General features: G+C 42.8%; 1 protein-coding gene and 1 long non-coding RNA gene across 7 annotated transcripts in view; one reads left to right on the top strand and one right to left on the bottom strand.

The window, feature by feature from the left end:
- The window catches only part of map7d1a (MAP7 domain containing 1a), a 60,545-nt gene extending 50,045 nt beyond the window's left edge, over nt 1–10,500 (top strand). For all 6 annotated transcript variants that reach the window (XM_083761462.1, XM_083761464.1, XM_083761467.1 and 3 more), the window contains 6 exons: nt 564–668; nt 2,744–2,791; nt 2,869–2,929; nt 5,394–5,475; nt 5,856–6,094; nt 9,094–10,500. In XM_083761462.1, coding sequence (XP_083617588.1) covers nt 564–668; nt 2,744–2,791; nt 2,869–2,929; nt 5,394–5,475; nt 5,856–6,094; nt 9,094–9,104 — 546 coding nt within the window. In that variant the 3' untranslated portion in view covers nt 9,105–10,500. The remainder of the gene's footprint in view (nt 1–563; nt 669–2,743; nt 2,792–2,868; nt 2,930–5,393; nt 5,476–5,855; nt 6,095–9,093) is intronic.
- Nucleotides 9,573–11,377, bottom strand: LOC310856199. The gene is made up of 2 exons (XR_014569056.1): nt 10,818–11,377; nt 9,573–10,564 (listed from the first exon to the last, which is right to left on the bottom strand). It is a non-coding gene; the product is annotated as an uncharacterized lncRNA (long non-coding RNA).
- Between the last annotated feature and the right edge of the window lie 15,802 nt (nt 11,378–27,179).

A 27,179-nucleotide genomic window follows, 5' to 3' on the forward strand; every position in this document is an offset into this window, starting at 1 on the left:
TTGAGCTAATGGTCAACATTGAATGGATTGCTTTAATTTTAGCAGGCGTCGATAAAACCAAATTATGAGCAATATTGAGTTGACTCGCAGCTGTTGACTGGATGTGCAGTGGAAGGGAATTACACTGAAGTACACAATCCCACTGAACCCAAAAAAGGTAGTTTGTTTATCCTGCAAACCTATCTCTGTAATGGTTTCTCTTATTCACAAACCACCCTTTGCCACCCCCTTGTGGACTGTTCAGGAATTGCCATTTGTGGTTGAACGTTCAATTACGCATGTCAAGTTTTGTATTGCATTTTTAAATGCCCCACGTGAGACCCATAAATGTTGAAAATGGATACCTTCACCTTGGCTTGAAGGTACAGGAAAATAACTTCTGTGGGCAAACGATAACTGCAGAGGACAACCACACCCTTGACATGTTTATTTTGGTTTAGTCGCCCACCCCTCCCCACCCTTTTCTTTTTTCGCGAGACGTTAAAAAAAGTTAAATTACTGCCTGTGTGTGTGTGTGTGTGTGTGTGTGTGTGTGTGTGTGTGTGTGTGTGTGTGTGTGGCAGAAAGAGGAGGCTGAGGCTAAAGCCCGGGAGGAAGCAGAGAAGCAACGTCTTGAGAGAGAGAAACACTTTCAGAAGGAGGAGCAGGAAAGACTGGAGAGGAAGAAGGTAGGACTCTTCATCTGCCCCTCATCCACTGTTCTTCCAGCTCCATTCATCCTTAACATAACATTAGTCGAGCGCCCATTCTCACTTAATTCTCAGGTGTTTATATACCAGTATACGTATGTCTCTTAGATATACAAAAGAGAGTGGGCGTACCCACTCCCCTCTTTGTATATTTTCATTCTGTTTAGACGGTTTATTAAACATGGTGAAGTGAAACGTGCCCACAGGAAGAAGGCACGGCAAATTGGTTCCTTGGCCACCTACATTGTAAGGTTTCATGGGAGTCTGGTGGAAAAAGTTCTTAATTCGACAATAGACGATCACTTACTAATTTCTTAGATGATTATTGAAGTTTTAGGAAACTGCTTCCTGAATTAATTGAACTGCCTCCAACTCAGCGTCTAATGATCCAGTGACACACACATCTCTGAGTAACGAATGCATTCCATGTAATCAATCTAGCAGTGAGTCTCTCGCTTTCACTCACGTCAATCATAATAATCAGAAACATTCACTTTATTAGCTGCCTTTCAACTTGCCACTGTTATGAAAGCAAGTTGCAGCCAAGATGAATGATGTTTTTGGCTTAGCCTGTCCCAAATACGCCGTCTGTGTGTTATGATTAAATAGGGTTTACAGCCTGTGTGTGTGAGGGAGGGGGGAAGGGTCAGACTATATATAAACTATAATGATGGGGCCCTAGCTGAGGCTGTGTGTGTGTGTGTGTGTGTGTGTGTGTGTGTGTGTGTGTGTGTGTGTGTGTGTGTGTGTGTGTGTGTGTGTGTGTGTGTGTGTGTGTGTGTGTGTGTGTGTGTGTGTGTGTGTGTGTGTGTGTGTGTGCGTGTGCGTGTGCTATTATGTGACTGGTGACTTGCTATCTGCAGTAAGCGTACCCCACACAGTAAAACCATTCCTAGCTTGAAGCCTTTCTTTCCCACCCCTCATCTTCTCTCCGTGTGTGAAAGGCTCTTATCTAGGCTTGCCAGGCCTGGCTCCGCTGGCCAAAGCCTGGCTCTGCGCTGGAATTAGCCTGCTAGAACAGTGTGTACTCTACCCCAAATCTTAGGCCTGGTGCACCACTTCTCTCTGTGTACCTGCATTGGTTCCATTTATTCCATTGGTTGAAGAACTTTACCAAGTAGTAATCTAATTACACAAAAATATGTGCTGAACAATGCATAAATAGATATGCATTGGTGGCTTAAAAATTCTGAGGGGCTGCTGGCCTGTGGACAGACCAATTTGATATAAAACTTCTCAGTCGTAATATACGATGGAAAATGTTCAGCCAAGCTAAATACCAAAGTGTGTTTTTCATTTTACTGGCTCTTATAAACACTTCACATTTATGATGGACAGCTGCTATTGACGCAAGTTTCTCTATCTTGTGCTAGCTTTGTGTCCGTAGAATGAGGTTGCCTTGAATGTTGCTAAACTGTGCATCCAAAAAGTCATTCTGAGAATTGTCTTTAAAAGAAAGCAACCACGTTCGCCAAAATAATGCAGTGCATGCACTTCTTTTAGTTTTGACAATGTGAGCTACAAAGTCAAGCTATAGTTAACCTTTTGACCATCCTAAATCCATTGTTCCAGCAGCAAGCACAAGTGCTGCTTAACAATTACTGACAGTGCTGCCTTCCTCTGCATCCACTTGAAGCTTTAAAGCTGGTCTCAAACTACTACTAGAGAACATATACAACTCTCCATTTGTTCAGGGATGACAAGAATTGATGAACAATGTGCCTTGAGGCCTCCATTTATAACAACAGTCTAGTGAAACCAGCACAGAAGGTGTAAGCATCTCTATGTGTGAGCTTGTCTTGACTTGTCTTTAACAATATCTCTAATAGCAATCATTGTGTAGTCTGTATTAATGTGTGTGTTGTTAATATGTGTGTGATCCAATTTCAACATTTTGTATTTCCAGGATGTGTGTTCCCAGCTCCCTTCCACATTCTGGTCTCTGTTGCCTACTTGAGACTAGTTGATGAGGGCTAGGTTTTACTGATAGATGGCATGTTTAAAGTGTGAAAACCAGGCATTTTGGTTCTCTGACTTTTCCCTATGTTCCCCAGCGCCTTGATGAGATCATGAAGAGGACACGCAAAACAGAAGGAGACAAGGTACATTTACTGTTCTTACCGAAACATTGGACTGTGACTCTGTTATGTTAAGAATAAACTCTTATTTATTTTTACAGAAAGAGACCAAATCCTCCACACCCACCCAGGTCAATGGCAAAGAGGCAGAGAGCAGCAAAGGTAAGCAGAGAATCAGTCTGGATTGCATCTGTCATCGCCTGATGCGTTACAGTGAAATTGCTGCTCCCTCAGTCCAGTTCATCTCAGTGGATCCTTTTTGGTGATTAGAGGCTTAACCACTTTAAACCTGGCATCCCTATTTTGTGCATGTCATTATCAAGAAAGAGAACGTGGCATCACACTGTGTTGTAGTAATGGCACCATTATGGCAGCGAACCTCACAAGCTCACACCATCTCGTACCGACAGGTTTTTCAGAAAAAAGTTGCAAAAATAGCTGATCTACATGCTCTACCATCTTGTAGAAATAGTTAAGTATTGCTATTGTAATATTTGGGCAGGACCCTCAAATAATTGCTGTTCTTTGTTACTAGTTAGTGTGGTTGCCTGTAGGCAAGCAGAATATTGTTATTGCACTTAAAATTGTTAAAACGTTTAAGTCGTGCAATAACTCTCTATTCTCCCCTCCCATTGGCCAGAGAGTCAGAACCTTCCCAAGGCTTTTGTGCACTTTGCCAAAGTTTGCCCTCATCTGATTGGTCACTATACCGTGACATACCAAAATCAGTGAAACTCTTGTCACACTTTTGCCTATAATAGTGTGGTTTCCTATAAAGATAACCACACTCGCAATTCCACAGGATTGCGTCTTTAGTGACCTAAAATTTATCAGATTGCATTTCACACAGGCCGTTTCAATTAGCTGTTTTGTGGGGTTGGATTGATTTTTATTTCTTTAGTTTATTTGTTTAGCATTAGTTAAATGTGCTTTCCACAAAACATTAAGGCAAAGTGCAAGAGAAATTATTTACGTTTTATTATTATTTACGTTTACGTTTGAATACAAAATAAAAAATAAAACAAAACAATATAGTAAAATGTTAAGAGAATAGAATGAAAGAATAAGCAAAAATATATCAGATTGAAATCCCCCCCATGTGGTCCCTGTCACCCAACTAGTCGGTCTTGGGTGGGGAGGGTGTAGAAAGCCATCGTCTGCCACTTTTCACTTGACAGCAAGGAGTTTAACCGAGAGGAACACAATGTCCCTCTCAGTTATGCCCTCTGCTGAACAGTGGCTAATGCAGCAACAGAGATCACCCTCCACACCGTGAATACGGCGAGGATTCTTAACCCAGGGCGGGCAGAAACTTTACCCCTGTGCCACCCGAACACTTAAACAATTACATTAAAACATTGCCTATAACGACATCCCCAAAATAGGGATACCAGGAATGATGTGGTTGAAAAACAAACAAAACAACGTGTTTCATGGGGTGCTTTTGTTGTTTGAGCCAGCCATCTGAGTCGGATTCACATCAGAATGTTTTCAATAAAGCTGGCTATTGGATTATATCTCTGCCTCATATCACTTACAGCTGTAGTTTGAGGGATTCCACTCAAAACAATAGGAGCATTGTTTTGTTATTCAAGCCCTGAGACTGCCGAGGAGGACTCTGCTTGTGCCAAATCACAGCGGGAGAGCCTCCGCTGCACGAGCCATTGTGAAATAGAAATGTGCATGACTCCAGATACAGAAATAAGACTGCCTGCCCAATATCACTCACTTCCCACATATTATCCATTTCTAGACCCCCACGCTCATCACCTCCAAACATGGAATAAATATAGTCCACTCCTAAAGAAGGAGATATCATATAAACTTTCCTTCGGAGCTTCCACCTCATGTTGAGACGAAGCAGAACCACATGGATCTGTGTGGGCAGAGAGCTATGTGGGTGTTTGTGGCGTGCTCCCCAAGCATGGTGGAAGCCATTAGCCTCGCCACTGATGTGGTCGCAGAGACCAGAGGCAATTGGCAGGCGTGCCTCCTTTCCAATCAGAGGAAGAGGAGAGCAGTCTCATCCACAGCCACGTCCCCAGCCCTTGTTGGGTTGAGGTGGGGCAGGGGGGGAGTTTTAACCACAGGGGAAGTATGGCCCATATAGGATAACTGAGTTCAGCATCCCCTCCTCTGCATATTGCACTTCATCCTGACTCAGCTCGGGGGTGGACATTGTTTTAAATCCCACGCTGCTGGGCGGTGGTGTGTGTGTGAGTCATCCTTTGTGGTTGATGGTGCAGCAATGAGAGGAACGGGTAGACGGAAGAGTGCTTATTCCTGTTTTCATTAGCTTAATGTAGTTTATAATCAGCATTTTGCATAATTATAAAAGAAAAACAAATAGTGAACATCAGAGAGTTACAAACAAGCAAAATATAGAATGGATTGACAGCAAGTTGGATGGCATGCTCTAAATCAGTGTTTTCTTTCCCACCGTTTTCACATCGTTTTTCATTGACCACAAAGCAAGGGTTCTGTCAGTCAAACACAATATCCCTCATGACACACGGGTTGAAAAGCAATGAGCATTGCTTAAAATGACATCGGTGGATGTTGTGGTAGGGAACAGTAGAGTTTCATACAGTACCTGATTAACATCTGTTTCACCTTGTTCCTCAAGCATCTGCTGACTATCAGCCACAGACGGAGGTCAGCGTGCCCGACAACAAGATGGAAAATGGACAGAGTGGTGAGAGAGAAAGGTACTATAAAGCCTTTTCCGTTTGAGTTTGTACGCTATGAATGTGCTGATGCAAGACCACCATGAACAGTAAAAATCCTGTATGCTATAAAAAAAAGAACGGGTTGGGACTTACTTGGGAGTCACCTTCTAATCAAGGAGAACTGCGTGCTTTCAAACCTCATGGTCAAACACGGGAGCCAATAGGCTCAGGCCAGTTATAAACAATTGTTACTTAACCACTAGACTTTGTTTGTTGCAAGGTGTTTACCCAGATGGTTAAGCTTCTGAGGGTGGATTTAGAAAGGAGTATCTTAAATGGGATCTTAGCGGTATGACTCACTGTATCACGATGACTCATTTTCATCCTACTGTACCCTGCCTGTACCTCCCCTCCCACAGACCCTCTTCTGTACTTCTGGTCAATGGCATCCAGCCTGCCAGACATGAGAACGGCCTTTCCACCAAGGGAGATGGCGGTCACTTCGAAGAGATCATCCAGCTAACTAATCACGGCAACAGCACCAACGGAGGGCGGGACAAGTCGGAGAGTGACATGCCCGCCGAGCCAATTCTGGCTTTTGAAAATGAGGAGCCTTTCATGAAAAAAGCAGGTCCGATGAAGCCTCAGCACGTTGCAGGTACATATACCGTAGGAGTAAAGGGCCTTTCAAACGTGAAGCTGTTTGAAAGGCCCTTAAACCCACTTTACTGAAAAATGGGAGAGATGCGAGCATCAAATACATTATTTTTTGAGGAGACCTAGCCCCTCCTATATACAGCTTTTGTCCCCACTCAATATTTGCCATTGACAATGAAAGGAGAAATTAGGTCAAATGTCCGCCAAATATGACATAAACTTTGTCCCCACACGTCTCAATATTTGCCATTTACAATGAAAGGAGAAATTAGGTCAAATGTCCGCCAAATATGACATGCATTTCTGGCAGCACAAACATTAAATGCCGTTGACAATGAAGGGAAAATGTATGTCGTATGTAGACGGGCAAATCGGCTAACCAATCACATAAATTCAGTGTTAATAAGATGATGTATAATGATAAGAGCGCCCCTCACTTCACACAGGTGTGATTTTCGTATTTCCTTCCACAGAATACAACCGATAAATAGAATTTCTCCACATGAGGCATCCATGGACATACAATTTACAACTAAAGCACTCGGCCAGAGGGTGCCCAAAAGGTCGATTGTGATCTACCCTTAGATCACAAAGGCTGTGCAGGTAGACCACATGACATGCCCCTAAAAATATATATAATTTAAATATTAAAAAAGCTATTTTTGGCATCTGCCACTTGAATTAAGGTGACTTGATTGATTGACATAAAAAAGGGCCTGTCAGCTCAACCCACAATGCAATACTTTGTTCTCAAGAGTGTTGCGCACAATGTCACAATTGGAAATCCTTCCAATTCCATTTCCCCCCCTCTCTGTCCCATTCCAAGTGCGTTTTTTTCTCTTATGTTACGCCAGCGCTGCTATTCCAAAGGCCCCTCTGGTACATTTATAAACAATTTTCAGCAGTGGGATAATAATTATTTTTGTGGGTAGATCTTGTTGAGCTGGTAATTTTGAAAGTAGCTTTCCCCGAGTCTCAAGAGATCTGCCAACATAACGTCTGTTGCATGTCAAGTTCTAGTGAGTCGGACATTTGTGTTCATACATACAGTCCCATCGTATAAAGTCTGGGAAACTTCCATATTTCAGTGCATGTGTGAAAACGACTTGACAAACTAAGTTACTGCTGTGGGCCATCTGATTCCCACCTCAACTCCGGCTACAGTATAATATGGCTTGTGACTGTAGTGTATACTATTGCAGTGGTTCCCAAACAGTGTATCATGAGACAAGTCTAGGTGTACCGTGGGATTTGGAGACACACATTGTTATCGTCATTTATTATTATGTATATTTTGAATAATTCACTATTAGTACTTTGTTTCCCATCATAAATTATACATCTTTGAACCACTTTTCAACCTGCCTGGTGCCCCTACTTTGGGCATGTCATTATTGAGGGAAGATTTGGAATTCAATTCTTATGTCTTAATCTAATTATCAGTACTTTGTTTCCCATCATAAATTATTCAATACAGCCACTGCTGTATTGAACCAATTGGTCTTCCAGCACAAGAAAACCAGTTGTTTATTGACTCTCCTTTTCAAAGCAAAGCCGTGATTCATTTACAACGAGAATAATGAGCCCATCTGGTTTAGCATTTGACTTTTCGTATTAGCAGCACAGTTTGCGTACACTATCTAAAAATTGCATCGCGAGGCGCCATTGGTTAATAATGCAGTTGGGTTAGAAATCCTGCCAAGCTCTACTGTGGTGTGTAATTCCCGTCTTGGGTGCTGGTTATCACTTGTGTACGCAAGTACCCACCCTGGGGAGAGAGACATGTACCCACCCTGGGGAGAGAGACATGTACCCACCCTGGGGAGAGAGACATGCGAGGTTGGGGATTGAAGTGAGAGAACTGATCCGTCACTCCCAGAGGGACTATTGAGCAAAGAGAGCAGGAAACATGGCAGAAAAAAACGTGCCAGGAAGTAATGGAGAGGAGTGAAGGGGTAGTCGGTATCTTTTGACACCGATGACAGCTTTTACTCAGCGGCCCACTGACGTGGGCCCCGCGCCCAGTGTCAAAATTCCTCGAATGGTGGAAGGTGGTGAGGAGGAGGCCCAGGTGTTGGTCTGCCAGTGGATAGAAACAGGACTCCGTCACAGTTATGCAGCCCACGCTCCTCCCCTGCACCTCCCTTGCCACCCTTGCATGACACCAGCAGTGCTATCCGTCTCTTATTGCCAGGGTTCAGCCCTCACCTGCCATCCTTCAGACAGGTCACTGGTCATAAATAATATCTAAAGCAAACTGGGGATGCCGTGTCAAAACCTCTGCCGTCCCGAAAAGGAGAAATGCTATAAACTTTCACTCCTGTCCACCTTAGTGACCTCAGTCACTCCAAACATGAACATTCCAGTGGATCATATGCCATCTTAGTACTATGTCTGGAAACTTAACACTCTTGGCAGTGTGGCACATGATCATGTTGTTAATCTTGAAACCGACTTGAATGGTCTGATTTCCTGACGATATGGGGAGAAGGTGAAGCATACCGCCAGGGCTAATATGAACGTTGATACGTATAATGACTGAACTCCCCCTGCCCTCTCCCTGTAGACTGGCCATTGGCCAACATGTGTTGCTGTCAGTCAAAATTGCAAAGTTGCATCAATCACCCGCCGATTCACCAATCTCATATTTCTCACTGTAGTTTAGCAATCCTGGTAGGAATCCTCGTAGAGATTTTAGAATTTCTCCCTACGGGTGTCTGTCGTCTGATAAGGCAGCCTTTTGTTGTCCTTACACAAACAAGTGAAGGTTTATGGGTTCCTATCCGTGGCAACGTGCCAAAGACATTTGGAGCTCAGCATTGTCACTGGGTCAGAGGTTTACGAGGCTATGATATTACTCGGGTCAACGAGGGTGGCCTTCCAATATGATTCTATGCAATGGCCAGACGGCATTTCGTCTGTATTTTTGTTTTGATGTTGAGTGTCGACAAGAAACGCCTGACCCCTAACGCCTACCGTGCTCCGTGTGTTCTTCCCTAGAGGTCCTGTGAGACGTTCCAGGACATTCCAGAGAGGACGATGAGCATCATCCCCCCCCCCCCCATCTCCACGACCATCCCAGGTACAGCCAATGCTCGCATTGGGGGAGACCAACACCCACAGCCCCTGTGTGACCTGTGCCAAACTATCACTGACTGCTTTCTAGAAACTTTCACCACCCCCCAAAAGGGGCTGAAAAAAATAGCTGCAAAAGAAGAAGTAACTGCAATCAGCAACAATAGGCAAGCGAAACATGAAACGGGACGAAAGACATTGACACCTGCCATGTGCACGGCATACCAGTGATAACATACTGTGTGTGAAGATTATCATGGCGGCAGTTCCATGCACCTTAAGATGCCACACTACCATCCAGTGTACAACCACAGTACAGCTGAATGGAGGGCACGAATACACTATTGGACAGTTACTGTAACTGTTGTTTTTTGACGAAGCTGAGAAAAAAAGAATTGAGTGAGTTCTTTAACTCGAGGAGAAAACGACTGGGTACAGTGTTCTATGTGAATAATGTAAATGAAACTTGTGTGTTTGACAAAGGAGGGAGGGGGTCTGTGGAATAGAGCTGATATGAAAGGGAGTAGACATTGAGGCAACTCTGCTCTGAGAAGGCTTTTTTAAGTCCAGTTAATACATATCTGTTGCAACCTGGTCTGTGTAAAGCTACCTGTTCTTTTTTTTTTTTTTTTGTACCAATTTAAAATCTCATTGATGAAATTGAAGTTCCAGTGGATTGCTACTGTGTGTGTTCGCTTCATGTGTTGAAAAACTCTCATCCCTTCTTCAATCGTGATTGACTGTGGATGTCATGATAAATGAGGGGGGGAAGAAACTGCAGGAGAATCCCATAACCGGGATTAGTAAAACCACAATCAAGTGGGAGATAATGGTCTCTGTTTATATTGCGCCTTTTTCCAAAGCGCTTTACAATAATGCATTGACCTGTTCACACACCGACGGCGGAGGCAGCCATACCAGGCACCAACCTTCTCATTGGGAGCAGTTAGGGGGGTCAGTGTCTCGCCCCCAGGGACCCTTGGAGATGACGCAAGGAGGAGTGGTAAATAGAACTGAGAATCTTCTGATCCCCAGACACCTGCTCTGATCTCCTGAGCCACTGCCCAGCAAACGGATCCAGTCATGTGTTAATGTTGGAAATAGAATGTAAACTAGAGGGGTTCATTTCTCCCCCACTACGTTATGCAGTTGTTTTTTTTCCTATACCTGTGCAAGCATGATTCCGTTTGCCGTCACTTGCATCGAAATTCCACAGACTCATCATGTATTTGAAAATGCTGGCGCGTGTATATGCTATAAATATTTTGATGTGTGTTTAAAGGGTCAACGGGAATATCTTGAGTCTGATTAAAGACAACGCTGTCCAATGAATCTGTGGTCTCATCTGTTTGTCTTCAATAGATTTGAGGGTGGTGGTCTCCTGGAATAGCCCATTCTGACCGGGCACCCATTTCGGTGTCGGCATCATGTCGTGCTTTAGCTATTGAAAAATAGCAGATCTACAAGCTCATATCGCGCCACCGAGTGGCGCGATACGAGCTTGTAGGTCTGCTATTTTTGAAAAATCGAAGACACTTTTAGAATCTGATCTCAGGTCAGAATGGGTTAATAATGAAACTGTCAGGATGTAATAGACATTTTTAGAATCTGATCTCAGGTCAGAATGGGATAGAGGGAGATCTCGTCACAGGTGTTTTGTTGATTCTCAGTCTCCGGTCATTCATCAAACAGAGAAATTGAACTTGGAGCGTGACTTTGACAAAGTAGGACAGTTGGGGAAATGCTCTGTACTTGGGATTGAACATTGACTCTGACGTGTTTACCCATGAGGCTTTCGTCTATGCCATCGGCTGCTGCATGAGAGACATGAGGGCAACCTAACCACCAGAAAACCGATTTTAGCAATGGTTCCAGAGGGGCCCAACATTCTGAAGATGGCAAATGACCTGCCTCAGCTGAGGCTCAGCTGTCCTTTCCTGTTTCTGGCTCCTTTTCCAAAAAACCCAGCAGGGGCTCCACACTGAACTATCTACCCACATAAACTGTCGCCACATTCTGGTGGCCAGGTCAATTGGTGGGAGGGGGAAGGGGGGGTGGGGTTCTGGCACTTACCATGGAGCAGTTCGCTGTCAGTTCTTCAAGCCAGCTGCAGTCCATTACAAGCAATTTATTGTCCGCCTTCTCCCTAAAGCAATAACATGCTTTAGTGATAGTGTGTAACTCATTTGATTAAGTTGTCATGCAGTGTGATTTATATGATTTATGACGAAACCTAGTAACCTACTGCACACTTATGGAACCATATGAATGAAAATACCTGGAAATCCTCATTTATTACTTTGCTGTATGATGGTGTCCCACACTAAAACATAACAGACCAGCAAGCTCACAACGCGTCGCAGAGGCATAAATGAGACTTAATGCACCTGTGACATTTTCCTCCTTATACGCTGCATTGTATTTGATTACTGTGACATTTTGTTACCTCAAACCTTGCACAACCAACCTTTTGTAGACTGATAGAACGTTACCATTTATAGTGTCAAATGGAAAGATTTGCCTCTTAATGTGCTCATAAGACGGTGATAAACCTGATCTCACTGGTTTAACATGTGGGCGTCTCATCTGCCCTTATTAGAATGGCCCCTATAAAAAAAATTGGAGCTGTACTCATCCACTCCAGCAGGGGGCACTGCTGTAGCATTGAGGTGTATCAAGTTTCCTTGGACCATATCCCCACCACTCAAGTCCTACATCCATTCCATGCTCAAGCCTGACAAAGAGATTTCTCAGATGGAAGTCCAAGTGCCCTCATAAAATCTGACTGCATTTTTGCAGTTCTTTATTTCCTTTTTTTAAAATTCATGTTCTTTCCTCGCATGTGCTTGACCCAGTTGATCTGCTAGAAAAGGCCTCCTTGTGTGTAATTCCCAGATGGGACTTGTAGGGTTTAGTGTGCACTATTTTTAGGAAGGTGTTGGCGTGGCAGTGAGCAGCAGGCAGGCTGGCTATATGGCCAATTCACTGAATTAATTCGCAAAGAATGAAATGAAAGAGTGAAATGAAGAATGGGGGGCCGGAAGGTCTGTAAATGATGGGTCTCTAATGACTATAATGGTGCTGTCAGTCATTCGGAGTTAGAGGCTGTCAATCAAGACTGCTCTGAAATTGTTGGCATGGTAGCGCCCCGCGTTCACGTCACACTGATTGATGGGTGTATTATCTTCGCTGTCGGATCCTGGAAGCGTGCTGATGGGTGTGTTGGAGCAGTTGCCAGCTTAACCCTATTCTTGGGTTACTCGCTGTCTGGATGAGGACGGATAACTTTGTGCTATTGGTTCATGGTATAAAGTTAATTTATCTCAGAGTTCAGTGTACATATGTAACCTTTGTAACCAAATATTTGTACACTTCCAGAGTTAAATATCCCGGAAGGATTTTGACAGTTTACACAGTTTTGCTGCGGTTGTAAAACCCTGGTCTTCCTGGCCTAATGGAATAATGTATGTTATGGAAAGTGTGCCGCCTGCCCCACCGTTTTTAACAAGGCGTTTGGGTCAACAGTCAGGGTCACACCATAAATTGACACTCCGCAGAGAAACCACCGTGGCAAAAGATACAGCATGTGCACATCACAGCCACCAAAGCCTGCGAGGCCAGCCTCTGTTAAATGTTTATACTCCCACACGCATGCAGCCCCCAGCGGGCACTCTCACATTGAACTACTGTTTATCTGCTCAGCAACAGGACTTCTACTCGAGTTGCTATCTGATGGCAACACATTAGTAGGGGGCCCAGAGCATGGCAGGCACTCAGAGCGCGCCGTTTCCTGATCCCTCTGTCGGAGCTGTCCCAGCCGCCAAGCAGAGCTCTTGACTATTCTGGTGAGAGACGTGAGATCTAATAGCTGCTACACCAGGACCCATGTGTGTGTTTGTGTGTGAGTTAGTAGTGGACATGGAGCTGCCCTGTGAAGTGACCCAACACGTCTCAAGCCAGAGTTTTGACAAAGTCACTGTTATGCAAGTCATATATTAAGTATAACTCCCAAGTCTTACATTTCAAGTCGTAAGTAAAGTGCCATGTCACCATGTTCAGGTCAAGTCATAAGTCCCACATTTCAGGTGTCAGGTCTCAATGCTAGCATGTTTTAACGTTTACATTTTATACCCACATAAAATCAATTTCTTATACAATAGTACATGAATGTAACATTTCAGCGTACCTATACCGTGTGCCCTGAAATGAGGGATTGAACATGAGAGACATGATATCTCCAAATTAAAGCAGAGCATTTTGTGTTTTCCAAATACCTAAATGTATGTAGGGGCGGTGGGGCAGGGGCAGTGGCTTAGGGGTAGACGCTGAACCCCTAATTGCTCCCGATGAGCAGGTTGGTGCCTTGCATGGTTTCCTCTGCCATCGGTGTATGCATGCGTGTGTAAATGGGTGAATGTAATGCACAATCTAGCGCCTTGGTTAAAGGTGCTATATACCGGTAAATGCACCATTTACCATTTATATATGGGCCATTGGCCATTATTATAGTTGTTTGTGCAAATCTGTTTATTCATCCACCTAAAGTCCATGTCATAGACATGCAAGTCTCACGACATGTTTGTCGTCTGAAGTCTTACCAAAGCGACTCAAGTCCAGGTTATGCGACATGTGAGTCAGCTTCAGGAAGCACATCCTGCGGTGGTGGTAGTGATACTGAGGGTTGCCCAGGGACAAAGAGCAGCTGGGTCTAATGGTCAGCAGCTGGCCCTGGGTCACAGCATTTTGGATGCGCATGTGGACAACGGTGTGCAGCGCTCTTTGATGAAGGTCCCTTCTGAGGCCTTTCGTGTTGCATGAACCCTACCCTTTAGTATCAAAGCGGTCTGAGATCAAGCAACATTTAGCCCTTTGGGTTAAACATTGTTGTGAGCGGTGTGTCTCTCTTTGGGTGCATGTGGATAAGGGCATGCTGGAGTAAAGTGGGAACAGATTTATTAGGGAAGACGGCATTTGCTTTTTTTTTGTGCATCCGTTATTTGACAGTTTTCTGGCATTGTAATTGATATGTTAATGACTATTGTCAAACTGGCATCCACAGATGTTGGCTTTGTCCTGCTAATAATCTTTTTTTTTTACACTGTGGTACCTCAGAGGAGAGCCATCTGTATACAGTATGTGAGGGTCTGTGCATGTGGTGTCTGTGTGTCTGTATGGACCTACTGTAATTGTGACCGTAGGTTGCAGTTAAGTATGAAAATCCTGCATCTCATCAAGAACTAGTAGCCACGCCAATCTAAAGGCTTATTCATAGTCTGGATTTTCGGTGGTGAGGTGACCACCGCTCCGGTGGTGAGCTGACCACCGGAGCTGAAATAACGTTGAGCGGTGGTGAGTGGGTGGTGAGCGGTTTGCTCTTCACCGCGGCTCGTGACGTCATGTTGTAGTTCGGTGGTCACCTAACCACCGAAAATCCAGACTATGTATGAGCCTTTAGACGCCATCTTTCTTTTCCTATTACACCAGTCAAAGATATTTAATATCATGATCCTAACTTCTATTTGGGTAATTCACCAGACATCCTTCCCTGTTGTCCAGCCTAGAGTGAACAGTGTTGAGAAGAGACTCAATGAACAAAAAATTTTATGGTGAAAAGAAAAAGGAAGTGGTCGTGTTGGAAACATTTAGTCTCCATGGGCTTGAGTAAACACAGGAGGGTTGTGCGCTGTCCCGGTGCCAAATAATGTTCCTTGGATTCCATAGCATGGTATTCAAAGGTCTCACATTCATACAAAATGTCACAACCGCCATTTGCCTGCATGATCCTCTGGTTTCTTCATCTCTTCATCTCTGGGCTGACAGTGGGATGTGTTTTATGGCCTCTGCCACCCCGACCATCAGTGCAGCACACAGAGGCTTCAATTTTGCCAGCTTGCAAGCCTGGTTATTTTCAGTTCAAGAGTTAATCCCTGCTGCACGACACCAACTGTACCCTCTTGGATCTCGCTTATTACTTGCGCAAGCAGAGCATGCGCAGGTACTGTTTTCGGCTGCGTACGTCGGTAACACCCTTGGCTAATCAGGGTGCTGCGTGCGTACGTCGGTGTGTCGCTCGGCCAATCAGAGCGCGAGTTGGCAGCTTGCTGCATATGTCGGTGGTCCCTTTGACCCTTTCGATCGCCTCCTTGTGTTGGTGGCGTTGCTCTGGCTGATGACAATGTTTAAAAGACGTATGTGGATGACGTAACCAATTTAAATGTATAGTATACAGTATATTAACTATATATGTCAGATATTTCAATAACTTGACTAGGGTCTGCTTATAGCGCAGTAGTTGACGGTGGAGAGCCGGGGCGCCAAACAGAATGTAAGTTGACAAGAGTCAGAGATAAGTTGCGTGCTCTGCTCACGCACAAGTAGGCCATCCATGGCCAACTTGCATGCAAAACACAAGTTGGGAGCTTGACATGCATTTCTGAATTTCTAGTTCTCTTTTTTTTTCTTTTTTTTTTTTAAGAAAAGGGGGATCCTAAGGGGGTTATGAGAAATTACGGCAGCAGCCAAATGCAACGTAAAGTAGAAAGGAGATCCTCCATGGCATGGGTCTGTGTTATTATTGGATAGATGATGTGCTACTCCACAGTAGGAGCTCTATAGCTAGAACAGATCTTCTGTTTTATAGTTTGCACCTGTAGACTAACTTCGGTTTCAGTGACGCCATGGAACAATCCAACAACCACGGTGCTAATCGCTGCTAAGGACACGCTGAATCATTCCGATCTTTTTCTACTTGGAACAATTGTTGTGCATGTTGTGCGACAATTTAAGCCTTTGTTTGAAAATAGAATGTGACCTCTCATCTCAGCGCGCATCACAGCCAAATGTGACCTTGTTAGGAGAGTAATGATCATTTGTTGGTCCCAGCACACACTTAGCTTAGCTGATGTTGCCATCAATCTTAGTATGAGCCACAAAATAGATTGACTGCCATTTTAAAGTTGCATTCATTTATTATAAAAGGGTGTGTGTGCATGTTTCCTTTTGAGTGTAACCTCTATATCTATACCTTTTGGGATATACTGTATGCCCGTGTCACGTGTGTATTTTTAAACGTGCTGCTTGTGTAAAATAGTCAGTGTTGTTTCTGTGTGTGTGTGTGTGTGTGTGTGTGTGTGTGTGTGTGTGGATGTGCGTGCATGCATGCATGTGTGTGTATGTGCAGTTTAATTGGGTATCATACTGCACCACTGTGGTACCCAGGGTGGACGTGAGAATAGAAGGTGGGTGGTCGAAACCAACAGCCGTTTGGCCACTGTGGCCCCGAGCTGTCAACTACTATGCATTCAGAGAAAGCTCCTGTGATACTGAAAGAACTAATGGAATGCACAAGAAAATCACGAATGTTAATGTACTCTGTGAGTGTAAAAATCGACCCGCAACAACTCTGGATTTTACTGTGATACTTATTGTTTCACGCCAGGTCAGGGACTGCACAAGAGCATGCATATATTTGATCTCAATTCAATTCTCACATTGCATACTGTACAATGACAGTGTCACAATGACACAATGCAATAGAGATAGCTTTTTACACACCTCTTTACAGGATATGTATACGATGTGCAATCAGGGAGCAAAGCAAGCGTTAACCATTCTGAAGGTTATGACCACAGGTGAATGTCTGACACTGTTTGGGGAAAGAGGTGAGAAAGGGAAAAGAGAATGAAAGTTAAAGAACATTTGCTGGAGTTGCCATAAAACTCAAGGTGAATGTTTACTGAAGTGGATAACAAGATCACAAAAAGCTGAACAAAAGTCTGGTATGGACGGCCTGTGAACTAATATGTGCTTTTTTTATTATTATGTTTTTTTGTGGCTTTCGCCTTTATTTTATATTTTTTATGGAGGGACAGGAAATGTGGAGAGAGATGGGGCACACTGCTAGACTGGATTACCAGCCAAGGTGCCTGGACCGCAGAGCCACAGCCCAGGCCACTAATATGTGCTTTGTAAACTGTAAACTGTAAACAACTCAGTTCTCATGGAGAAACGAGGGTGGTTTATCTCTGTGGCTGGTATTACCATAATTATTTGCTTCACTCTTCACTGATTATGATAAGCAGGAAGTTGTTGCAGTTGTGGTGCTGCAGGGCTAATAGGAAAGATTTGATCTGGGTTTGTGTGTGTGCGTGCATGCTTTTGTGTGCACATTTATACTATATTTTGCGTGCATGACATACTGTAGCGTGACAAGTCTGAGACAAACAACCATTTTGGAAGAATGTTAGAATGCATGAGTTTCCTCTCAGAAAAGTCCAAATCATAAATGAACACCAGATTCCCTTGAACATTGAGAATCTATATAACACTAGTAAACTAGCTATTATAAATCACTTCCAAATCATTAAATATCATAATATATGATATATATCAACATATATATATGTTGATAAAAATCACATTTTTATTAATTTGTTTATTTTCAAATCTGGGTATTATGTATTATTATTGTTATCATTATTCAAATTCACATTCACATTCGAGTTTTGTCTAGTGCATGAACTCAGTATACTACTGACCACAGATCAGATTCAGATCAGATCAGATCAGATAGTATAGCCTATGGAAAGATACATTAAGGATGGTTAAGGAGGTGTTAGTAACAGAGTGTAGACTGTAGAGTGTATTATAAACAAAAAGCTTTGATTGATATTGAGAAGAATCCCAGAATTCAAAATTAATTGCATTTCTATAGTGCTTAAGTAATCAAAGTGCTTTACAATGGTTCATTCTTTCATACATTGGGAGGTGACCAAAGAGAAATCTCTATGTAATGTATAGTAAATGTAATGGACTATTATCTAATCAAAGCACATTGATGGATTCTCCTGAATCACAGTTACTTATCTGTCTTTATTGACGTGAACGCTGTTTTTGATTTAGTTATGAATATTCCAGCTTGTGAAATGTACAAGAAGCTTTTGACTTTTGTACTCTAGCAACGGTACATTTATCTCATCAGGTTAAACCTTGTCATGTTCCTCCACCGATCAATGAAGCCTCAGTCTCAGTCTAGTCTCTGTCCTCCCTGATTTACATTTTCTGTTTTCTTCCCTATGGGACAGTTACGAGACACAGATGGCTTTCACCCTTGAGATGGAAAGTCCCTCTTGCACCTCTGCATTCATCCTTTTCTGGGTTTCTTACTCCTCTCTCTCTCTGACATGTGAGAGGAAACGGCTCACTGGAGAGGAGACCGTCTGGCTGGCCCATCGGTGTCGTGCTGCTGTGACACTTTGACCCCTTTTGGAGCTTGAGCTCCAAAATTGGAACGTTAATTCTGAATTGAGTGGGCAAAACCATACCTATATTAGATTGTTATCACCGTGAAACTTCCGCAGTTGATTACTTACACAAGACAATGATTTATTGTATTACACATTTTACATTAATGTAACTATGCAAATGAGGCATTATATAGGAAAATATGCAAAAAATATGAAAAAGCTACTACTGTGGAAGGGTTATCATATATTACTTGACTTATATTGATCCTATAAACTATTTAAAATAGGTATAGTTTTGCCAACTCAATTCATAATTAACGTTACAATTTTGGAGCTCTGTCTCATGGACTAATAACCAAAAAGAACTGAACCAGTTCCCATTGGGAACCAACCAGTGGAAATAAAAGGGGTCTTTGTCATATGGCCCTGTCTAGATGACTGAAGAGGATTTATAGAGGTATCTGCCGCTGACTTGCTGCTATCGGTCTATAAATTCCAGGAATCTCTTCTGTGTGGGTGTGTGTGCGCGTGTGTGTGTGTGTGTGTGTGTGTGTGTGTGTGTGTGTCTCTCTACATGTGACATTTAAGCCTCTGTCATAGTACTGTTGACGTTACTGGCATCCAAGTACTGATTTTCTTGAAGTTTGAAACATTTCTCAACAAGAGTTGAGAAATAATAAGTGGTGGCAAGTGGCATTAACAGCTTCTCTTAATAAACCCCACAAGTATAATGTACAAGAATAAATACATTGAATTTTCACCCCAAAGAAAAAGGACAACAGAAAACAAAACAAACGAACCTTAAATACAGGATCAATAATTCTTGAAACATTTTTGAGTGGTGCAACCACTCCCTTGCGTAGCTATGTGTGTGGCTGGGTGGGTCTGAGCACGAAAACAGCATGGTTGTTTTTCACTACCTGTGCGCAACGTAACGCACACACAAACACACACGCACTTATTAACTGTAAATATGATGCTTTCGGGTGTGCCAGTACAGTACAGTGACAGTACAGTAGCACGCCGGCACCGGCCCAGCCCCCTGGGTGCGTTACTGTGGGTCTGGGGCTTTCATTTGGTATATAGATTGTGTGTGTCTCTACGGAACGGTATGCAGCGAAAAGGAAAGCGGTGCGCACCGCTCTTTAACAAACTAATTTGGCATACGGTTTACGGGTGCTTTTAAAATCGCTTTCCCAAATGTGTTTGACCAAAATAGCAATTTAGGGGAAAGCCCATGACCACAAGCCCATGACCACACCTCTAGGCGCAAATACCGGTGTCGCCAAAAAATATAGCGGGTGATGCTGGACGAAAATACCATTAAGGGACAGAGAAAGCTCCTATATTCGTAATTGCGGGCCGCGTTGTGGGTAAAGGCGGCGATGAAATTGGAGCCCTAAAGGTGGTTGCACACCGGCTGCGTTTTTCGGAAAACCGATGGAGAAACGCCGCTTAAAAATCCGAATTCGCGCCCAGTGTGTGGAGACATTAAGTCTTAGAAGGCTATACTGTACGTATATTGACTGCTCATTGAAAAGCCCTGTCCACACCATACGCCATCTGAGCAGCACTGTAAGGCATTTTATCCCTCATACTGGCAGGCTGAACCTAATTAAAAATAAACAGCAGCTGCTCTCAGGAGACTCCTGTGGCCACTAGTCACAAAATTCCTGCAGCCGGATTTGGCAAAAATGGCTGCCTTCTTATTTTACATTCCAAGGGGCATTGGTCGATGCCAAAAACTCCATAGAGATGCCTCAAGAGCCTCCACTCCAGGGGTTCGACCCAGAGCCATCTATTTTGTTTTCAATTCTGTCAGCAGCCCATAATTCCCCACCCCAACACACAAACAAATGTTCTCAAATTCTCATTTTAGCAATGTTTGTTCAGCAAATTGACAGTTGACCCTGAGTCAACAGTAACTTACATAACAACGTTTGAGGGTTCAAACTTGCAGGTCTCCATTTCGAGTGCTACACCAGAATGGCATCCCATCTTGCAGCTACTAGCAGACTCCTACAGTTACTACCTTCAGTTTAAACATTAGACCTGCATACTTAAGTTCTATGGCTGGTACTGCCAGGCTAAGAAACAGATTATTTTGATTGCCACCAGTAAGATGCATGTGGTTGGCATTGGCTACAGTAGGCCTAATCCTACAATAAACTGGCTCTTCTTATTTTAAATCACTCAATTTTCACTTAATTTACTTGAACTGGCATGGCTCACAACCAAAAGCAGTGGCAGCCGCCAACAGAAGTCACAGCAAGCCAGTCTACTCTAGGGCACTGAACAATGCTGTCTCACATTGTCTCACGCATGCACACATGTCGCACGCACGCACAGTGTGGCTCACCCGATGTTGCTAGAAGGGCATTTGTTAATAAAATTCGGGTGCTTGAACTGAGTTCAGCACGGCATTACAGTAGATCACACAAAGCAGCACAGTGTGTTCCCAATTCCCATGTGTGTCTGACTGTCCTAACACAGCAAACACCAAATGACATGCAACAAGAGGAGGCTGATTATGGGTTAAGGGAGGTTTGTAGAGCTTTTATTTGATGGCTTGCATTGTTGGAAGTTGGCCCTAAAGCTAACTACTGCCTATACAACTGGTAATGAATTCTAGTGAGACCTGTAGCAGTAGACTAAGTTGCCCTTAAAGGTTTACAATGTCGCCAGCCATGTCTTGGAAAGATAAAAGTACATTATTCTTTGGAAAGGATCCGTCTGGACTGACCAAAGCTACAGTAAGTGAACCCCTCAGATCAAACCCAGTAGTGGATAGTCCAGTTCTAGTTTATGAGACAGGACAATTTATGTGTATGTTTTTGTGGAAGCAATTATAACAGCCTATTATATTCGTTTTTTTACTCTGAAAATGATCATGATCGAGTTAGCGTGCCCCTGTGCACAAGAGAGAATTGTTCTGTTCTCTGTTTGTCTTTTCTATAAAAACAAAAAGGAGTAGTGGAAAGTGTAAATCCGGAATCGAAAGTCCTCGACATGTGTTCCTCATCTGGTGTGAAAGAGCCACTAAATCAGCATTCTGTACTGAGGAGGATTTCAATAACCTTTGAGACTTGCACTAAACCGTAGAGGAATAAAACATTGATGCAAGTAGTTTGATGACGATGGGAACTGAAGACTCGGTGTCAGCTGGGGTGACTCCCACTCCCACCACAAAGCCAAGTATCTGCACACAATGACCATTAAACTGCCCTATTGCGTAAAAGGGCATGTTTGTTTGGCCAGAGAGATGTCCAACTTACAGTATCCAACATTTTGTCTTTCATTAATAGGACCAAGGGATAAGAGTGCAAAATGTTAGGGGGAACAGATTGTTGCACATTGCATAATGTGTTATTATGTTAGCTGTAAGTGTTGGAGATCATACCTTTGACTACACACACACACACACACACACACACACACACACACACACACACACACACACACACACACACACACACACACACACACACACACACACACACACACACACACACACACACACACACACACACACACAAACAAACAAACAAATTTGAATGACAGTTTTGAGGTCTACAGAACTTCATCTGACCATGTTTATGTATTACTTTAAGGATATAGAAAAAAAGTGTTGAAGCAGTGCTAGGAGGGAGAAAATATAGGATGAGGCAAAGAATCTGCCCTTCTGCTGAACCCCACATGATTCCGTCATTCAGAGCTTTAGAATGTTTATGAGAGGAGAGACTTCAAAAGGTGAATTTAAGACCGTGTTTGCATGTCGCCACCACTAGTCCTAAAATTCCAAAAGGCTTTCTGAGGCCCATGCACAGACTTGGATGGGATGTTGACATTGCCCACAGGCCCAGAGAAGCTCTGGCTCCCGATGCTCCCACCTCTCAGCAAAGGGCTGGAGGAAACTCTGAATGTATGTTGGCTTTAAATGTGTCAAACACACACGAGCACGAGCAGAGGGTATGTGCGCGTGAGCATGCATGGAAGAGTGAGAAATAGCCTGTGAAATAGGCACATGTGCACTTTACATTATGTGTGTGTAAAGAGACTGCATGTGCAGACATGCGTCTGCAACTCACTGAGCTTTGGCCTCTGCCCAACAGCCACAAGAAGTAGCTCTGGATCCACAGTCTTGTTGCGATGTGGAGCAGGACAGAGCAGAGCAGAACAGAACAGTGGTTCTATTCAAACCAAACCATTTTCCCTGGCATGGCTTTGAATGGGTATATAAAATGAGATCACTGCTTTTTCTTTTCACTGAGAGAAACGTCAAAAGGAAAATGGAAAAGTATTTTTCCGCCTTCCAAAACAGCAGCTGTAGGCTAGCTATTGTGTCTTCTTGACGCTAGTAAAAACCATACAGTTAAAAAGAGGAAGAGAAACAAGAGCCGGTTTCATTTTCTCGTACAGTAAATCCACTTGTGACCCTGACAGGGCCTCCTAATTTCTGGTTGTTTCTTTTTGGAAGTGGAGGAGACACGAAGTGTTTTCTTCACCGGAGCAGGGAGTGACAGGATAAATCCTTTCTATATGACTTCCTTTCGACCCTCTCTTATTATTATTCTTTTTATTATAATTTGTGCCTTTGTGCAACAAGAAGGAAGGTCTTGTAAATCACCGGTCCCTGCTACACCGGGGCAGAATGTTTATGTATGTTGTTTCGTCTGGCTGTCTGTCTGTCTGTCTGTCTGTCCTGTTGTTGACACGCTCAACAACAACACAGCGCTGCAAAATGACACTAATAATAATTTTTATTATAATAATACAGAACAAATAAGCAACTAGACTGGACGTAACTAGATACTCGTTGAGAAATATATTTTATTTACCGAGATTAACTGAAAAGAGTCAACCAGAGTTGCGGAGTAAACAATTTAAAGGTCTATTTCCTGGTTTTGGTGTGGTGTGGGTGGGATGGCAGGTGGGAAAGAATGCTTTCTCTCTGGTGGGTGGTGGAATAGAGAAGAGGGGGGTTATGTTTCCACAGATAGATGTTTTTATTATAAATGGGGGGCAGGACACAAATATTCAATAAAAATGCAATAAAACATATTTCATTGGACCCCAAATTACAGTAAGTGTGCAAGATGTGTCTTCAAATCTTTCCGCCCCTTTTCCACTGTTCCTCAGACCAGGAAGAACGGAGACGCTCAAAACGTGACCATGGTGGTAATTAAATAACATTTCTATTTTAAATGTGTTCTTTGTCCCAACACCTGGGATTTGACCTTTTGGATGTGCATGGTTCTGTGTAACATTGCACAGGTGTGCATGTACTACGTCAAGGGTTCCCAAAACATCTCAGGCCGTGACCCCCCCAAAATAAACATATTTGAACTGGGGGGACCCCCCACCCTGACAAGCACTTGGAATTGTTAGTATTACATTTAGTTTGACTCGTTTAAACAGATAAATATTGTGAAAAAGCAGATCTACAAGCTCACAACGCCTCACTTCAACTTGCTTAAAACGTCATTACATATTACTTCGTCATTACATAAGTCTGCATGTATGGCCTGGGCTGCTGCTGAGCGGTCCAGGCACCTTGGCCGGTAATCCAGCCTGGCGGTGTGCCGCGGGTTCGAGTCCTGAGCCCGTCTGCCTTTGCCGCATGTCTTCCCCCTCCATCTCTCTCCCCCTTCCCTGTCACATTACTGTACCCTATCAAATAAAGGCAAAAAAATATTAAAAAAAAGGAAATGTGCATGTATACACTGCTGTATGTTGGATTATTTACTGTTGAGTGAGGAAAAAAAAGCACATTAAATTAAACTACTTGAACCACTGTACTACGTGACAGTCCTTCCCCTAGCCTAGGAACAACTCACCTCAGAAGGCTGGGCCTTACAACCATGTGGTTGTTTTCTTGTCAACCTGCCTGCTGCAATACCCATGAGAAAACAATGGCTTGTGGACCAAAGACTTGATCATCACAAACCACACTGAGTCACAGATCCCAAAAGACAAGCCCTAAACATTCTCACTGCTGTCTTTGAACTCAGCCCACTCCATCATAGAGGCCCCATCCACCTAATGAGGTGTTTGACTCTGACAAACATCCATCGCTACCTTATTAGGACATGCAGAACACAGTCAAATCTGGAGTGTAATTTGACTATGAGAGGACATACACAGTAAAATCTGGAATGCAAATTTTGACTGTGTACTCTTGTGTTGCTAGAACTGTGCGTCTATGGGAAATGGCCATTTTCAACTAAGTAGCCTAACACAATGTGGACAGGAATCAAACCCAGATGGGACTGCCTGGCTCCCCTCTCAGGGTCGGAGCACTTCCAGCCAGGAAAAAAAACTGAAGTGAATATTTTAGGTTCCTTTTCTGCATATCTTAAATGTCTTGCCTGGTTTTAATTAAATAAGACTTCAACCAGTGAATGGTATTAAGTTAATAATATTGTCTCATTATCACAACCACTCTAGGTGTGATTGTGATATTATGAGTAGGAATTACTGGAGATGCAGTGAACTTACAAACTATTTGGGCACTGATAAAAAATATAATTATGCCTTCTAACATTCTAATGTTAAATCTGTTCTATCTTATTGTGTGCCATGATGCCCAGAGCAGATTTAAGGCATATATGTAGGTCTCTACTTCATAAGATACTTTATTTAGAATTTTGGACCACATTTAGAATTTCTGACCACATTGACCATGACCATTATTACATATTACAGTATTATATCCTGTGTTTTGGATGACGTATGCCTTTTTTGGTAACATATAATATGGCCTTTGTATTTGTATTTATTTATTTTTTACAACACTCTAGCTACAGTATACATGCATTATGTGTAATATCTCCTGGTCATCTTTTTAGACTTAGTGTATTTAGTAAATAACCACCAAGTAGTGATGAAAAACATTCTATATGGATAGCCTTGCCTCCAAGCTGGAAAATCATCTTTGTGTATACACATTCCTGTTCCCCCTTAGGTTAAAACGGTTGTGAAGACAGTTCTCTTATCATATTTGGATTATAGTGACGTCTATAGGAATGCTGCAGTCTCAACCCTAAAGCCTCTGGTTTCGGTCTGTCACATTGCTATTAGATTTATTACGGGTGCTAAATATGACACTCATCACTGTGTACTTTATGATTGGTTGATCTTATCTTGCAGAGAGATGCAACAGACCTGTGTGTGTGTGTGTGTGTGTGTGTGTGTGTGTGTGTGTGTGTGTGTGTGTGTGTGTGTGTGTGTGTGTGTTCCTGTTGTCCTCTAACAACAGGATGTGACGTCATAGTATACAGTACTGTACTGTATGTCGTACCAACTGACAAGTGTTACTGCACAGTAGTACTTGTACACTGCAGTATATGCCTATAAGTATCTGACTTAAATTTACTTTGAAAAAATATCAACTATCACATTGTAGTTGATGATCTATGCATCTAAAAAATATTAATATTTGAAGGCAAAGCCATCAACACAGTGTGCTCAGCTGTTAGTGTTTACAACTTGTTTACCAGTATTGTATTATATCAAATCTGCCTTGAACCATCATGGATCTCTTTCCCAGGCTTGTCTACTTACAAATTGTTCCACAGAGTGCGCCAGCACCGTTTGAGCTTTAATCTGGGTATTTATGATGTCTGCATGTGCTTCACGTTGATTGTTTCCTTTCCTCTCTTTGTCTCTTGTGCAGAGTTCTGGCTTATGATGACACACTGTCACATTTAGGTGTTGTAGACGTGGGACCGTCTGTACTGGTTTCTACTGACTGACTCACTACCTGTACATGGTGAGTCACATTACCTGCTGCCTCTTTCTACACAGATGATGCTCAACGTTGAATTGAGAAACAAAACTATCTCAGGTCAGCAATGTTTGTGATGTTTAGACAAAATGTGTAGGAGCATTAGACTGTTAAAATGGTGGCATTATTGTTCCTCAACAACTGTGCACAGTTTCACCGCAATCGGAAGCTGCGTTCATGATTGCGGCATTCGGTTTAAAACAGGCCAGTTATGCAAACTTTAAATGTCAATTGTAACCAATCAGGATGGAATATGAAAAATCACACCCGTGTGAAGTGAGGGGCGCTAATATATTAAAGTCTAACTCATGTTGATTAGGTGATGTAATGGTGATATAAAACAAACATTAAATGCCATTAACAATAAAGAGACAATATGACGTAGTGAGGGACAATGTGATGTAAATTGTCCCTTCATTGTAAAACAAACATTAAACCTGTATATAGGAGGGGCTAACTCAAAAACAGATCTGTGTTGAGCAATGTGTTTTACATAAGTCCGCCTCCTGGTGGTGCAGATGTGAGATCGTGCAGATATAGGTAAAAACACGAATCGGCGTGTTATAGTGCCATCAGGAGGCCGAGGCTGACTTACCGGTATGTGAACACTTGCCATATCACAATAGTACAATATCCAAAATCACAGACAATATCCAGTCTATTAGTGTAATATCATGATATGAATATAATTATTGATACCAATCATTTGAAAATGATGTTATCGGACCGATTTCCGATCATGTAATCGGATCGGGACAACCCTAATCCAAATCTTTAAAGTGCCATTTATTTTATTTCTTCCTCTGCTCACTAGGCCGAGGAAGAAATAGAATAGAGATATAGTTTGTACCGATTTGCGTGATGTATAGATACAATATATATATAATTATATATCCTGCGGCCTGGTGGAGGCAATAATGGGTTCTCCTTCTTCAGTTGAAATTCCCTACCACAGACATTATTCGTTCACTATGGAAGGA

Source organism: Protomyctophum parallelum (assembly GCF_964188405.1).
Source record: "Protomyctophum parallelum genome assembly, chromosome: 3".
Classification (NCBI taxonomy): Eukaryota; Metazoa; Chordata; class Actinopteri; order Myctophiformes; family Myctophidae; genus Protomyctophum; species Protomyctophum parallelum.